This window comes from Abrus precatorius, unplaced genomic scaffold (assembly GCF_003935025.1).
Source record: "Abrus precatorius isolate BTA unplaced genomic scaffold, Abrus_2018 Scaffold9, whole genome shotgun sequence".
NCBI classification, from domain to species: Eukaryota; Viridiplantae; Streptophyta; class Magnoliopsida; order Fabales; family Fabaceae; genus Abrus; species Abrus precatorius.
The window spans coordinates 23,222,996-23,238,393 of NW_020874439.1; the positions used below are offsets into that span (position 1 = coordinate 23,222,996).

The following is a 15,398-nucleotide window of genomic DNA, read 5'->3' on the forward strand; positions in this document are numbered from 1 at the left end:
TGTTTATATATTAACACAATACTATTTGCGATGACATAATTTGTTATTTAAACATACACTTTATTTTGACTAAAACAAATAAAACGTAACCTTAATTGATTGTGGACTAATTGATCCTTCTGTAATTTTCTTAACATTCGGATAGTAAAATTGCTATGAAATATTCATTCTTAACTTTAGAACCCTCTAATCTTTCTTCCATTTCGGGGTAAAGGGAAAACAACGTTTCACCCAAAACCCCTCCCAAGTTAAGAACATGTTCGGTAACAAGTTATCTCGTCAACACTTCTATGTACTGTTCGCACGATTTCATTTGTAACCACAAGGAGTGGCTTCGCGTAGATAACAAGCTATGTGAAAAATAGCTAGTAGTCATTGTGCACCATGTTCAGAAATAGGAAATAAAATTCCATCTATATTTAAAACTATATAGTATATAGTGTGTCAAATAATTTTTGAGCAATTGCTTTCTTTTTCATTCATTCACATATGACCATTTTCTACGCAAATATGGAATTGAAAATAGTGATTTGATCCAAGCTTCGTTGGTAGTGTCTGAAATTGTTTCCTGTTGATGATGTTGAGTTGAACATAACCACATTATCTACACAGAAGCAAAGCTCGTGGCTAACAGCTAAAACTAGATGGCAACAAAATGTTAGGTGATCCAACCACATTCTCTCTATAAGCACGGAACTGCATGAAATTCTGGGTTGTTTCTAACTTCAAAATCTATATACCTACAGGGAAATGGCTAAATGATCTTTACATATCATTTCCTTTACACTCATTAGAAATGCTAATTAGTGTCCTAAATTTTTATAATAAAGTGCAATTTAATATTATTAATATTTTCTTATTGTGATTTTCAATAAAAATCTTCGATTTATGGATTCTTTAACCATCGTCTTGACAACAATCATTCATATAACCCTTACTTATTTACTGCAAAATTTGAGTTCATACACTCTTATTTGTGTACTGTAAAAACAAACTCACGCTTACCGGAAAGTGATTCAAAAAGTGATGTAATTAAAGTGGTATATAAATATTGTAGTCCACCACTTTTATGAGGCAGTCCCTCTAGTGAAGGGAGAAACCTACCCTCCCCAAGGTCATTGACACCTTTGTAGTACTAAAATACAAAAAGTTAGGTAATGTATATTGTTGCTTCATTCTGAATTTCTGACTAGTGACACCCTTTTAATCTTACCAAAATTCACAACCTGAAGAACTACTAACCAAAGTTCTTCTCTAGCTTTCTAGTGAGGAAATAAGAGACTGAAGGTAATTTAAATGCCTGGGTGGGACAAGTTAAAATCGGAATACTTAACAACACCACCAATACAAGAAATTATGGCCTATGTCCATTAAAAGGGATAAGAATATGCTAACAAAGGTTACCATTCAAGTAGAGGAAGTTGGGCTTCTTCCAGAATGAGCCTCACAACCCTTTCAACAAAACTGTAGCACACTTCAAATAAGTAGAAAATTAGTGACTAGTCCACGAAAGATAGAAGGAAAAATCATCTTTAACCAGCACAGATCAGCCAATTACAAACAGTGAGGTGCGTTCAAATCAGATCCTACTTGCCAAGAGCTATAAGACTGTGTACTTAACACACATTAACCAAACCAAATTTGCCATTATTCTTCATTGAAGCAAGGTCTATCACCAAAGTGCCAATATATCAGCAATTCCCATCTTGTGTGCGTGTACATTCAGCTAATATTCTTCTGTTTTCCGTATGAATGAATCTATTACAGATAGATATAAGAAAAAACAGAAGATACACGTGCCCAAAGGCAAATGCTAAATCTAAGATTTCGATTCCAAAATGCATCTATTAGTGCCAAAACTATCACATTGTATAGAAGTCATTTGAAGCTACAAAAGAGACAGCTTTTTTGGAGCTTAGAGGAAATAATAGAAGAAAAAAGAAAAAAACACACGTACAACAAATTCCAATATAAACAAATGAAACAAAATCTAGAATGTGGTGCAAAATCAAATAACGTGCTTACAGGCAGCAGCATTCGAGGTGAGCCAGCCAGCCAGCAACTAGGCTGTTAATGAGCCATACCAATCTTTAGTTCAGCACAAGATTAGAGAATCTTTCTTTCCTGAGAATCCCAGATGGTAGCAGTAAATCATGGAGCACTCAAGAGCTTGAGCAATCTCAGATTGGCCATCACTCACTTACCTGAATGCTCCATGGAAAAAATTAAAAGAATATGTCCTAGCTTCTAAGTTGCAAAACTCCATTACCATTTTCATTGAGATCTCCTCCTCATGTGCTGAGAAACAGGAATTCCTTCAAAAAAGTCCAAAACAGCATCTTCCAAGTCCTCAACAGAATACTTGATGTAGTTCTCTGGATGCCTTCCACTCTCTATGTGGCTCCTGAACCTCCCAAGAAACGACCTGTAAGCCGGGATCAGCTTCTCAGAAATAGATATCCTAAGCTCCTCCCTGAGCTGGGAATCCGGTATCAACCAAACAGCTTGGGTCCTATGAACCTCCTCAAACATAGCATTAAAGGCCTTAAACCTTTCCCTGAGAGCACTCTTTGAGACCCCAGAAGAGAATCCTCCACTCACATGCAACCCCTCATCCCTCAAACAATACAACACTCTCACCCAAGTTGCTCTCTGGTAGCTTGTAGCAGCCTGCCTGAACTTCCCTGTGAGCTTCCTCAAATAATCATCTCCAATCATCTCCCTCAACTCAGGAGACCCTCTCACCTTCTGCACAATGTAGTGCACATTGTTCATCATAAACAAGTGACTCAAAGAGGCATCTTTGTAATGCTTGGATTTTCCATCCAAGTTGAATTGCAATATAACAATGATCCAAATCAAGTGAACAGCCAAAGGGGTCTTCCCTTCCAATTCAGCCAAATCCATATCAGGTGTAGAAGGATCACCCGAATACCTAGACCCGGTGGATGGCTTAGACACTATAAGCTCATTCAAAGTGACCTTATAATCAGAGATCAAACTTATGTAATTCATAACATACCTAGTCAAAGGGTGAATTGTGCCACCAGGAACAGGAACCTTAGAGGGTTCCCTAAGCACAGCATTCTCAAACTCCGACAAAATCCCTCTAGCAGCCTCACCCAACCTTGACAAAATCTCAGCAGCTTGAACCCTTATAGTCTCAGAACTCTTGGAATCAAACACAACATCAATATCAGGCATCAAATCCATCAAAGCATCATGCAAATCAAGAATCTTGAAAAGCTTCTCAGGTGACCTTCTGCTTATACTAATAGCCTCGGCAAAGTTAAAAAGCTGAATAGCAGGACCCTTAACTGTCTCCATGAAACAAGCATCATCAATAGCGGTTCCAACCCCATCAAAGATTTGCTCACACAGTTTCTTCTCACTGGCAAAAAGGGTCCTCACACAAACCTTTGCAGCCCTTATCCAACGCCTGATCTTAGCCTCAAGCTGTTCCCACTCCAACCTCTGAACATCACCGATGCTAAGCTTCTCAATCCCCAACCTTCTGAAACTACCATCAACAGCAGTTTTTCTCACACTACCATAAACCTGGATGCACTCTCTCAAGTACCCAGAAGAGATCATTCTCTCAGCTATGCAACGGAGGTCGTAGACGGCATCAGAGGGTATGAGATCGATCTCACGGATACTGCTTGTGGAACGGTAACTGCTGTTAACGGTGGAGGAAGCGCCGTCACTGTTGAAACGGAGAAGCTTGTTTTCAACGTCGACGTCATCGTCCTCATCGTGCTGAGCAAAAGAAGGAGAAGGAGAAGAAGAAGAAGGGAGAGAAGGGTCTTGTTGAGGGTCTTCGATGGTGGGGTCGAAGGGGTTCGTGTGAGAGATGAGGATGTTGCGGAACTCGTCTTCTAAGCGAGCCATGGCGATCTGAATGGCCGAGTTGACTTTGTCCGAGGAAGGAGAGAGAGTGAGGGAAGAGAGAGAGCGTTGGATTTCATCCACCGCTTGAAGGTAGAGATCCACCTCTTCACGCTCTCCCTCGAATATCATCTTCTCACGCGCCTCCTCCGACGCCGTCGAGTCCCACCGGAGAATGATCTTCTCCGCCGTCTCAAGTGGGAGGCTCTCCATTGATTGAAAGATAGATGCTTAGTGTGTGTTTGTGTGTGTGAGTGAGTAATTGGTGATGATGATGATAATGAAAAAGGTAGGTGCTTTAGAATCTGGGAATTGAGAAAGGTGGTGACTTTGGAAGAGATAGATAGATTGGTGTTATTTTGGAAAGGGAAAGGGAAAGGGTAAGAGAGAGAGAGAGAGGGGGTTATGGCGCTGGCTCTTGCTGTTGTTGCTGTAGATAGTTTTTGTCTCAATGTTGAAAGAAAAAAGAAAGAGACTGCGCCAAACTTGGCGTTTTGTTTTGGGTAAATTGCGTATGTGGAAAATCAAGCCTATAGAGAGAGAGAGAGAGATTATACAAGAAAAGAAAAGAGAAGAGAAGAAACAGAGGGCGAGAGAGTGATGGTGTTGCGAGAGTGGGGACAAGCAAGCTTCAACTCATTTGACTTTTTAAATGCCGCCGTTGGAATCTCCACAGTACATTCCGGCGAATTTAGTTCTTCTTTCATTTTTGTTATTTTTAACCTTTTTGCATGCTTGTTAGATTATACTATATGTTAATATTATGGCTTCCCACTATCTTTTCGGATACTACTACTAATTATTTCTTTTCCCTTTCCTATGATTCTATCCTTAACTTAACCCGACCCGACTCTTTCTTTTTCACTCCAATTTTATTTCTTCTTACTTTATTTCATTGGTTTCTAGATTACATGTTACATTAGTTTCCCACTTTGTCTCGTTGCAAAGCAGTTTATCACCCCATTACTACCTCGTATTTCTTTTTCCTTTATTAGCCTAACACTTATAGATTGAGCTCATAGAAGCTCGTTGTAGTAGTAGCAGTATAATTTAATTAATAAACAGAAAGACATGAAGCACTTTGGTGGAAGTGAAAGAAGTGTTTGGTATGAAATGGCTCCAATTCATAGGTAAACTTGGCACAGTCACAAGAAGGGGTGTCACGTGTTTTGGTAAACACGAGTTTTCGATCTTTCCATCCTTCACTTGCACTCATTTGTCTATACTCGTTATAAAACGGTTTTAACTCTTTGGTTTACCAAGCTATATAACTTGTAAAATGAAAGACCACTTTGATTCTGAAAATAACATCAAAAGCATCTAATATTCCCCTAATTGTAATTACACGAATAAGAAACAAGAAAAACATGTCTTTGCCCATTTGCCGAGAGTTTCCAATGCAATTCAAAATCGTTATACCGATGTTGGCCAAAACTTTGGTTTCTAGAATTTATGAAGACTTGTGTGGGTTCTCTTACTCCTCAATATTCACCACATGAATGAGGATCCAATTGGGTTGCTAGTTGCTGCTACCTTTGGAGAACCTCATTGACTCGTACATTCAACAAATAGCTAGTGGAGACCTACTTACGTACCTTCAATCCCATTGCTCTATCAACCATGAACATTTCTTGTGGTATGGATTAGCTATGACCTCAATCATGCATTATGAATCATTATGTTGTTTGACACAAATTATTACTATATAATCAATCAATCAAGACCTCCTTCATTGCAAGTAACTATTCCTTATCCCTTCCTATCTCCGTTCAGATATACTTCTACTGCTTGAATGGACATAAATAAGCCAATTTAATTCTTAACATTATAAAAATATCATTTTAGCACTTACAACGTTGATATTTTAGTCTTTGATGTTACAAAAAAAAAAGTTGATTATTTTAATTATTAAAATTACAGCAGTAAAAATTAAAAACAATGACTTATGTTTAATAATATAAAAAACAATAACAATATTTTCTATAATTTTTAAAATTAAATTAATCGGTATTTACTTGAATAAATTTATGAAAGGAAAGGGTTTATGTGAATAGTTCATGAACACTGCTTCAAAGCAGATGAAGTAGAACAGAGCAGGTGAGCAGAGTAGATCATTGTTATCCATGAGATGCGTACCCTTATCTCTGACTTTAGTCATTATCGTTTCATTTTATTCCAAATATAAATGGGGGGTAGCCATAAGCTTTTAAGCTTCCATGTACTCGATTTGTAGGTTAAAGGATATTTATCCCTTTTTTCTAAAACACAAATTGTGATTTCTTGCATATTTAACTGTCCTTTTCTTAATTTCTTTTTTAGCGAAAGCGACTCTTTATTTAAAATAAAGGTATTTAGCATAAATTATTAGTAAATTTAAAATGTTAGGCATGAAGGATACGAAAAGTAATATAATCATAAAATAGTGATGATATACACTAAAATTGTTTGTATAATCAATTTTAAGACAAAATTATAAACTATTTAATACAAAATAACCAATAATTTTTTTTAAAAAATCAAACAATGATGATGTGATATAGTAAAATTATTTTTTAATGATAATAATACTAATAATAGAATATGATGTTAGTTTTAAAAGATTAATCAAGTAATAATAAAGATAATAATTCAAGTAGTTTTGAGAAGAAAAAAATAATAACCTGTTAACAAAAACACTAAACATAAAATAACTTTAGGTAAATTACCGAGTAAATAATCTAGCAATAATGCTAGGTATATACACTTCTACATGTTATTACAGCGACTAAGTATTATAAATATTGTATATTTTATTCTCCTTAAATAAAGTCATTAGATTTAAGTTTTGTATATAAAAAATATTGTTGAGAGTTAAATTTTTATAATATAAATTTTGTTAACTAAGCTTGGTGATAGCTGTGAAATGGTAAAAAGTGGCTATTGTAAATTCTACATGTTTATTATCACTTTTAAATTATTAATTTAAAAAATTATTACTAATTTGATTAATTAAAAATAAAAAAGAACATTTTAAATAAAAAAGCATTTGATGAGTACTAATCATACAAGACGCTCTATATTTCAAATCATTTATGTGAAGTTCTTCGCAGCCAATGGTTCTTATTAAGAGGAATTGAGTAAAGTCATGCCGTGTTGTCTTGAATTTCCATTACCTTGTTATCCTTTCTTTCTCTTAAAATATTCAGAAGATAATAAGATAGGCTGCATATGTAATGGATTCAACAACAAATATGCATGATAATCATTTGAAAAACAACAAACTTTTTATCTCGATTTCCATACCTGAACATACAATAAAAATTTGTCAGGTTAAGTTAATATAGAATTTCATCAAATTAAAAAGTTTAAAAATTTGTAGATAATTTATTTGAATTAAAAAAAATGTTACCTCTAATCTTATTTATAACAAATAAATACATAATTTATTAGGACTAATAAAAAATTTATTATATATTAAATTAAATAAATGAATGTATTCATTTATTTATATAAATAATGGAGAAATGTTTTATTAACATAAATCAATCTCATAGTAATATCTAAAGTAATTTTACTCCTAAAATAACACCCCATCCCATGTTATTATCAAAGAATTCTAGTTCTACTAGTGTTAGTTTAACTAAAAAACTAGGACTGACTTTTTTTTTCCTATTTCTTAACCAAATTAAGTTTCTTCTGCTTATATTCATATTGAATCTTTCCATGCACATTCTGATTTTGGAGCAAGAGTATATTTCACACATGGACACTTCTCTTTTCTACCTTGTGTGGGGAAGTCCTAACTATGTGCTAATGGGCTGGTGAGGCTTTGTAGGAATGGTGTTTGACCTTTGTAACAAATAAAAAGAGAAAAATAAAACAGAGTAGGAGGATCAAACCCAAGTCAATACGAGAGTGATAAGCATGAGTATTTTTTCTTTTTGATGAAGTCTATGCGAGGAGTGAAATTCTAATTTTCATGGCCAAGGTGGAGCTGCCCACAACCTTAACACCATCACTATTAATATGCCCACATCATGCAATGGCCATCACATCGTCCTCATTCACGATGTTGTAATTGCAATTTCACTTGATAACAATAACAAAAAGGGAAAACGGTAATGTGTGTGATATCTTCAAAGAAGTGACGAGTTAATTTGACTAGAAAGAGATACACATTGCCACCAAAAGAGTGAGTTTCGTTTTAAAAAGACTTAATGGCTATTGTGGTGGTTGCATGCAGATTCTAAAACTCGACGTGCTCATAAGCACCTACTATTTTTTTCTTTTTTTTTCAACAAAAGGTTAACCATGGTTAAAAAAAGTTGGAATTTCATATTACTAAACTTGAAGGATGATCTTTGTTATTCACTCTTTTAAAAAGGGAGAATTTGCTACTTATTTTAAAAAGGGTCTACAACGAGTGTAAATATGAGATGTCGACTCTTTTTTTTTTCACAAAATGAAGGAAAACATGAAAAAGAATGTGGTCAACTTTGTGTAACACATGTTAATTAACTTGGGAAGGAGAAGAATAAACATAACATGATAAACTAATAATCTTTAAGGATTTGTTTGGAAGGAAAGGGAAGCCAGGAAGTGGTTTGAAGGATAAAGGTGGAGAGAAAAAAGATGGAGGAAGAGGGTTAATAAAAAAAATTAAATTAAAAAAATTTAAAACTATGAGATTAAGAGAGTTTTAGATGATGTATAAAAATTTCTCATTTAATTTAAAAACTTATATACAAGTATTATTATTAAATAAGTCTTTTTGTTTTCCCTGATTTCTTTTACAAACCAATTCACACACAAAATTTTAAAAAATAAATAAAATTATATTAGACCAAACATGCATATTGCAAGGTAGCTAAGCAAAAGCCTGCTTAGGCTTGTCCCTAGTCCGGTGTTAGATATATGTCAGCAATTAATTAGCACAAATTCCTGTTCACTATATATTGAATGACATGTGCATTTCACATAAAAAGAATATTCACAGATTTAAATAATCAGTAGCATCGCCACAGGAGGGAGGGAGAGAGATTTTCTTACAATTTTACAATGTAAATTGAGCAAAAATTAGTATATCTTTTTTTTTAATAATTTTCTCAGGAATCTTGTATAGTATGGGGGCGTGCCTCCTACAACAAATTGTTTTTTTAACTAACAAAAAGACAAAATGGTTGAGAATTTAGAGTTGCACGAGTGGTGGTACAGCCAAATCATTTGATGATATTACAATTAAATTTTGGGTTAAATTTAGACAAAACTTCTAGAAGTGCAACTTGTTATCTTGTCATACTGGGTAAAATTAATTAATATGTCATTAGTGATAAATAATAATAATGGTAACAATAATAATAATTAAAAAAAAGTCAAATATGTGCACTTTTATCCACTTGGTAAAAAGCAGAATATAAGTCAACAGTGGTATTAAGTATTATTATTTTTTATACGCATATTGTTGAAAATTTTAAATTTTACACCAGTTTGATAAAAGAAAATATAATAATATTGAAAGTGCTCATCATGCGTGAGTTTATAATTGGTCACTCCAGTGATTAAAAAATGAGGTGAGTTTGATTATGAAATATATGGTTTAATCCTCGAGGAAGTAATTGAAGTAGGGAAACAAAAATAAAAGTTAGGGAAAATACATTTAGAAAATTAAAATTAAGAAATACGTTTTATTGTAATAAATTTGTAATTTACTATACTATAGATTTAAAAATAATGCATGTGAGGAGTGACAGATCAGCGTGTGGATTCAATCATGAAATTGTTATTATGGTTATGGCACCTAAAAATTCGATTACAGATTTGAAGTACAAATAATAAGGGATATCCAAATTTGCAGAAAGGAAGAGTGTGGGTTATTGTTGTATGCCAGGATATGCAGAGACTTACGAGTTTGAGCCTTTGAATTAATTAACATATATCATGCATTTCAATGAACATCCAGCTGTAGTATGCTGTGAACAACACCATATGGTTGACTTGAGCAACATTATTATATATAATTTTGTCCTCTTCTATTCATTCACCATAGAAAACTAATCTGTCCTCTTACACCTTTTAAAATGAAAAAGAAAAACTCTGTCCTCATCAATGAACCACATTACAATTATAAACTACTATTTGAATTGTTATTTAGACCTATAGCATGCCTATGCAGGAAATGCTGGGTGAACCATTTGCAGGTTGATTTCTTTATTTTGCAATTTGTACATGTTAACATTAGGCATTTAGCTTGACTGTGTCAACTTGAAGATTAAATGGGTTGTAATTTCCTAAATCACGTATTGGCTCTTGAAATTGTTAAACATGTATTCTTAAAATATTATTTCAATTTCCTTCTTTTAATTGTTTCTTGTACTTAATGATTAAAAATATATATTTATCTTAATCGACTCTAATGATTTCTTTTTGTTAGAGGCATCATTTATAATAATTAGAGGCTCATGAGATTGTCAATCTGCATGCTTAAACAAATGAAGTCCCAGTTAACAGTCTTTATATAGCCCTTTTAAATAGACCAACTTCTTGTGGACCAAAAAACTTTAGGCTAATTTAGTTCAGTCTGCTTATTCCAACCCATTACACACCGCTAATACGGATCGAATTGGCACGTTATTAATTTTTATATGTAGGCTTGGCAATGGGGTAAATAGATGTGCAATTTTGTTGAACCCAACTTTATCTTGAACCCTTTTAAAATAACATTAGATATCAAGACCCAAAAAACAATAAAAATCCAAGACTAAAAAAGAAATGTTATTTTTAAAACATATTAGACATGTCTGTATATCCTCTTAGGGACTTTAGGAATAAAATTCGGAACTCATCGACAAGAAATATTGAAACTCGCACCTCACTTGCCTACTATATATACATATGAATACTTTTAGATACAAACTTACATGGTGATGAAAAATAACTAGCATTTAGTGATGATCTGGAGCCGGATCATTGTATGATTCAATGTCTGATTAAACTACAAAATTTCCTCTTTATTTTAATTAAGTGATGCCTTTAGCATTGGACAATTGATTGTGATTTTTTCTTGTAAATGGATTAGACCATCTTTGGGGTACAGATGTTTTATATCAGTGACTAAAAATATTTACACAGAAAAAGTAATTCTGAAATATCTACAAAGCGTTGTCCTATGATTGAGATATCCACGAACTTAAGTATCATAAAATTTATACATGTCCCTGATCTATAAGTTTAAAATTCTAAGAGAAACTATAAAAACAACAAATGTCCCTAATCCACACTTGCTACTCTTTTCCTGGGAATTCCAAAACATAAGCATGACCCATCCTTTTTCCCATGAAGACATAAAATGTGTCTAAATTGTCACCTAGGAGATGCCAAATTCAAAATTACCCTGGCTTCCAAAGCTGTTTGTTCCATGTCTACTCCTTGTCCTTGATTGGTCACCATTTTCTTGGCTCTCACATACATGAGAGTCTGCATAGCCATCTCTAAGAGATGGCAAGACCTCTATTGTTCTTGATTCTAGGCCACCATTGGTTTTAATCTCCTCTATTCTTCTAATACCTTCCACCATATCTAACCGTTCCTGAGGGTTGCTTTGAGTGCAAGCAGCACCAATGTGAAGGAGTTGCACCATTTCACCTAGTGAATTCCTAGAGCTTGCAATTTCAGGATCAAGTAGTTCTGCTTCCCTTCCCTCAGAGATTGCTGTTGCAACCCATTGCACTACATCAGTTCCACCCTTGCCATTGCTAAGATATTGAGAAGGGTATTTCCCAGTGAGTATCTCAAGTATTACAACTCCAAGGCAGTAAACATCACAACTAGGTGAAATTTGGCCTTGTGCTGCTTCAGGTGCCTTGTAAGCAAATAGTGTTTGTGCAACACTTGAAGGGTTGGCCATATGGCTAAACCCATAATCTACAAGCAGTGGATCATAATCTGGTCCAAGGAGTATATTGCTGGACTTGAGGTTGCCATGTGGTAGATCAGAAGAAGCAAAATTTGTGAGAAGATAACGCATCCCTTCAGCAATTCCTTGAACAATATTCAAACGTGCCGGCCAATCTAGTTCAGCATGGGATGGACCCTTATCACCTGCAAATAGCACAACATGGGGCATCTGCATTATTATTATAATAGTAATTATTTGCTTGTTTTAACGATCACTTTTATAGATTTGAGGTGATTCGAAGTGCTTCTTTGCACTTATGACATTTTTATAAGTATTTTTTAATTTATTTCAATAAGTTTCTCAATCAAGTTTATAACTAAGTTCTTAATAAACGCTTATTGAATAAGTATTTAATGAAACTGCTTAACCAAATTCTCAATAAGCTTGCCCTTAATTGTTTCAAGAGTAATGATGAATGCTATGAAAATTTTGAGTTGAGAAGAACAAGACCTACCATGCAGCAAATACATTAGACTGCCTCCGGGAACATACTCAGAGATCACTAGTTTCTCTTCCTTTCTGTAATGATAAGCTAAAGGGGTCAAGATATTCCAGTGTTTGAGCTTTCCTAGCTTCCTCATCTCTGCATCAAAACCATCTTTTTCCAATATATTCATATCTCTTATCCTTTTCACAACCACAGCCACTCCATTAGCCATCACAGCCTTATAAGAAGATCCAAGCCCTCCATTTCCTAGCACTTCAGCCGCTGCCCTCATCAAATCTGGTAATCCAAACACACCCTTCTCGCTGTTCACCATCACAACCTCTCCAACGCCCTTACCATGACTGGATCCTCCCCTTCTGCTTGATGATGCTTTTTTAACTGATGTATCCACGTCCCTTTTCACTGGTGCAGCAGCTACCTGAACCTCCACTGCACTAATCATATCAACATCCTCATTCTTCTTTCTCCTCGATCTCACAATTAAAAAGACAATAAGTGAGACAATCACTACACTAGCCACCACAAAGACAACAATCTCCAACATGCTACTCCTACTCCTATTTGGCTCAGACACATTACCCGCAACATTGCTCAATCCTGCATTACTTCGTTCATCAACAAGTTCACACGTTCTACCAAACATGTTACCACAAAGACCCGGATTTCCACCAAAAGAACTCTCGTTGAATTTCAACAAACTAGCTGGAACTTTACCCTCTAGATTGTTGTTGGACAAATTGAGTTGCACCAATGATGGGTTATTCAAATCAGGAATACTTCCACTAAACTGGTTGTTCTCAAGATGCAACACCATAAGCTGAGGAATCTCAGCCAATGATGATGGAATATGACCCGTGAATTGGTTGTCAGAAAGCAACAACTTCTTCAAAGACCTCATTCCCTTGAAGTATTCTTGAGGAATGTCCCCAGAAAACTTGTTTCCTGACAAATATATGGCTTTCAAGAAACCTATTCGGTTGAACTGTGGTATGGAACCTGAGAAAGAGTTGTTGACAAGGCTAATAGTTCGAAGACCCTTGAGTTCAAGCAATGCATTAACATCTATATCTCCTAATAACCCCATTCCTCCAAGGCGAAGCCCCGAGACAATGCCATTGTAGCAAAAAACACCTTCCCATTGATCATCTTCAGTGCAAGGCACAGAATCAGCCACCCAACTATCCAAAGCTTGTGTATTGGACAACGAGTTTTTGAGACTCAACAAAGCTTCGGTTTCTGACATGGAATGTATCACAGGGAAAGTTATGATGATAAGGATTATGACGAAGAAAATTGGGTGAATTATTGCCTGAGCTATGGCCATTACTTTGCTGCAAATTTGGTGCTTCGGAATGCTTTGACAAGTACGGAATGTGATTGTGATTTTTTTCGGATCATTCCTTCTGCTATTTTTTCGTTTTTTCCTTAGTTTTTTTGTGACCCCTACATGCATGCATCGTAAGGGCTAAGGGGTCTCTTTTGGGAGAGTGCAAAGAGAGCCTCACAATGAGAGAGCCCTCACGGTTTTAAGGAAGAGAGGGAGAATTGGAATTTTAATTGAACAAGTCAAGAGGAGTTAAAAACCGTTATAATCGTTTGGTCATTATTAAAGCATGTCACTAGAATTGTTCCCGTTTCATTGATATTCTGATACCATAAAGAAGTTTAGATTGAATTGGATTTCATTGATATAAATTTACACGTACAAGTCTTTTATATACACTTTTAAACATAATATATAAATTTAAACTCAAAGCAAACAGAGAATAAACTTAAATCGTCCTAATAATATGGATAATAATATTTTATAAGCTCGTGTTATTTCAATATTAAAGTTTAAATAAAATTATAGATAATAAAATTTACTGTTGATCTAAAAAAAGTATGCACCTGATGGATATAAATCTTCATTTTAAACTTTTTTTGTTTCTCAAGAGGATAAAATTTCGAGGTTTTTAATTTTTTTAGTCAAATTAAGTTTCATCTTAGAAATAAGTGTTGACTCTTATTATGTTACTTACCAAAAAAAAAATTAATTTTAATTAAAATATAACACTGAAAATATTTATTTTGTTTGGTATAATTACAATAGTGACGAATATGATACCCAAGCCAGAAGATTGAGTAAATATCTTGCTTGTCGAGTATTACATCCTTAGTAGTGACTGTAAATTGTTATTTGTTAGTTCTTTTATTCACGAGTGTCATTACATATGCAGTGAAATAGGATTGTTGTGTGGGTGGATGATATTGCCCTATACCGAACTTGATGTGTGTGGCCTATTAGTTATGTCATTTTCTCAAAATGTGAAAGAAATCACTATGCATACACAGCTTTGCATACTGTATTAATTGGTACCAGATTAAAATATACAATGAGATGGTTGAGGAATGAGAACTTGATAAGCACATTAGAAATAAGTACGACCCTACACATTGTTATTAAGTCTTTAGCTTATGATCATGCGCCTGTTAGTTGAAAAGCTTAGTTATAAAGGTAATTTCAATATTTATTCAATCATCTCTTTTTAAGTGATAATTTATGTTATGTATTCAATTATAAAATTTATTAAGATAAGTTAAAAATAGCTTATTAAGCTGCATATAACTTATTAAAACAAATTTAAAAATATGAGAATTATAAGTTATTTCTATAAATTACTAAAGATAATGTTGACTTCCTGGGCATATAACTTATTAGAAGGTGGGTGGAAGAAGTCTTGAGAGTCTTAAGACATTAATTAACCCGCGTCCTATACTAATCAGTCAGTTAATAGTTTTTGGTTCTGGATATAACATGTTGAGTTCCGAACTATACTGGATTTGGTGAAGATGGAAGTCTTTCATTTTACTTTTGTTGACAAATAATTTCAGACAAATTGAGTACTAATACTGTAAGAAATTGAAGCTGAAGTACTGTTAAATTGAAAACTTACATCTTTGCAAAATTCTCGTTTGACCCTCCCAGAATTCTCACAAACTGATCAGTTTCAATCAATACACTAATAGGCTACTAGTGAATGAGAATGTGTGTGGTATGCATGAATCTATGTCACATAGACGTAGTTGAGTTAATGACCAAAATGAAGGTCTCCACCTTTTGATTCAGTTTAGCATGTAAAAGTGTCT

The 15,398-nt window shown here is 34.3% G+C and overlaps 2 protein-coding genes across 3 annotated transcripts; both read right to left on the reverse strand.

Moving 5' to 3' along the window:
* Window positions 1–449: 449 nt before the first annotated feature.
* LOC113849470 (exocyst complex component EXO70A1-like) lies at window positions 450–4,380 on the reverse strand. Of its 2 annotated transcripts, none has more exons than XM_027479397.1 (2): window positions 2,026–4,380; window positions 450–740 (listed from the first exon to the last, which is right to left on the reverse strand). In XM_027479397.1, exon 1 carries the CDS (start codon window positions 4,099–4,101, stop codon window positions 2,275–2,277), a length of 1,827 nt encoding a protein of 608 aa, XP_027335198.1. In that variant the 5' UTR covers window positions 4,102–4,380; the 3' UTR covers window positions 450–740; window positions 2,026–2,274. The 2 variants fall into 2 exon arrangements, with proteins under 2 accessions (XP_027335198.1, XP_027335199.1); XM_027479398.1 differs by lacking the exon at window positions 450–740 and having other exon boundaries at window positions 1,524–2,935; window positions 3,023–4,380.
* Window positions 4,381–11,230: 6,850 nt separating this feature from the next.
* On the reverse strand, window positions 11,231–13,593 carry LOC113851046 (pollen receptor-like kinase 3). Its single transcript, XM_027481535.1, has 2 exons — window positions 12,276–13,593; window positions 11,231–11,964 (listed from the first exon to the last, which is right to left on the reverse strand). Exons 1-2 carry the CDS (start codon window positions 13,591–13,593, stop codon window positions 11,231–11,233), a joined length of 2,052 nt encoding a protein of 683 aa, XP_027337336.1.
* Window positions 13,594–15,398: the final 1,805 nt, after the last annotated feature.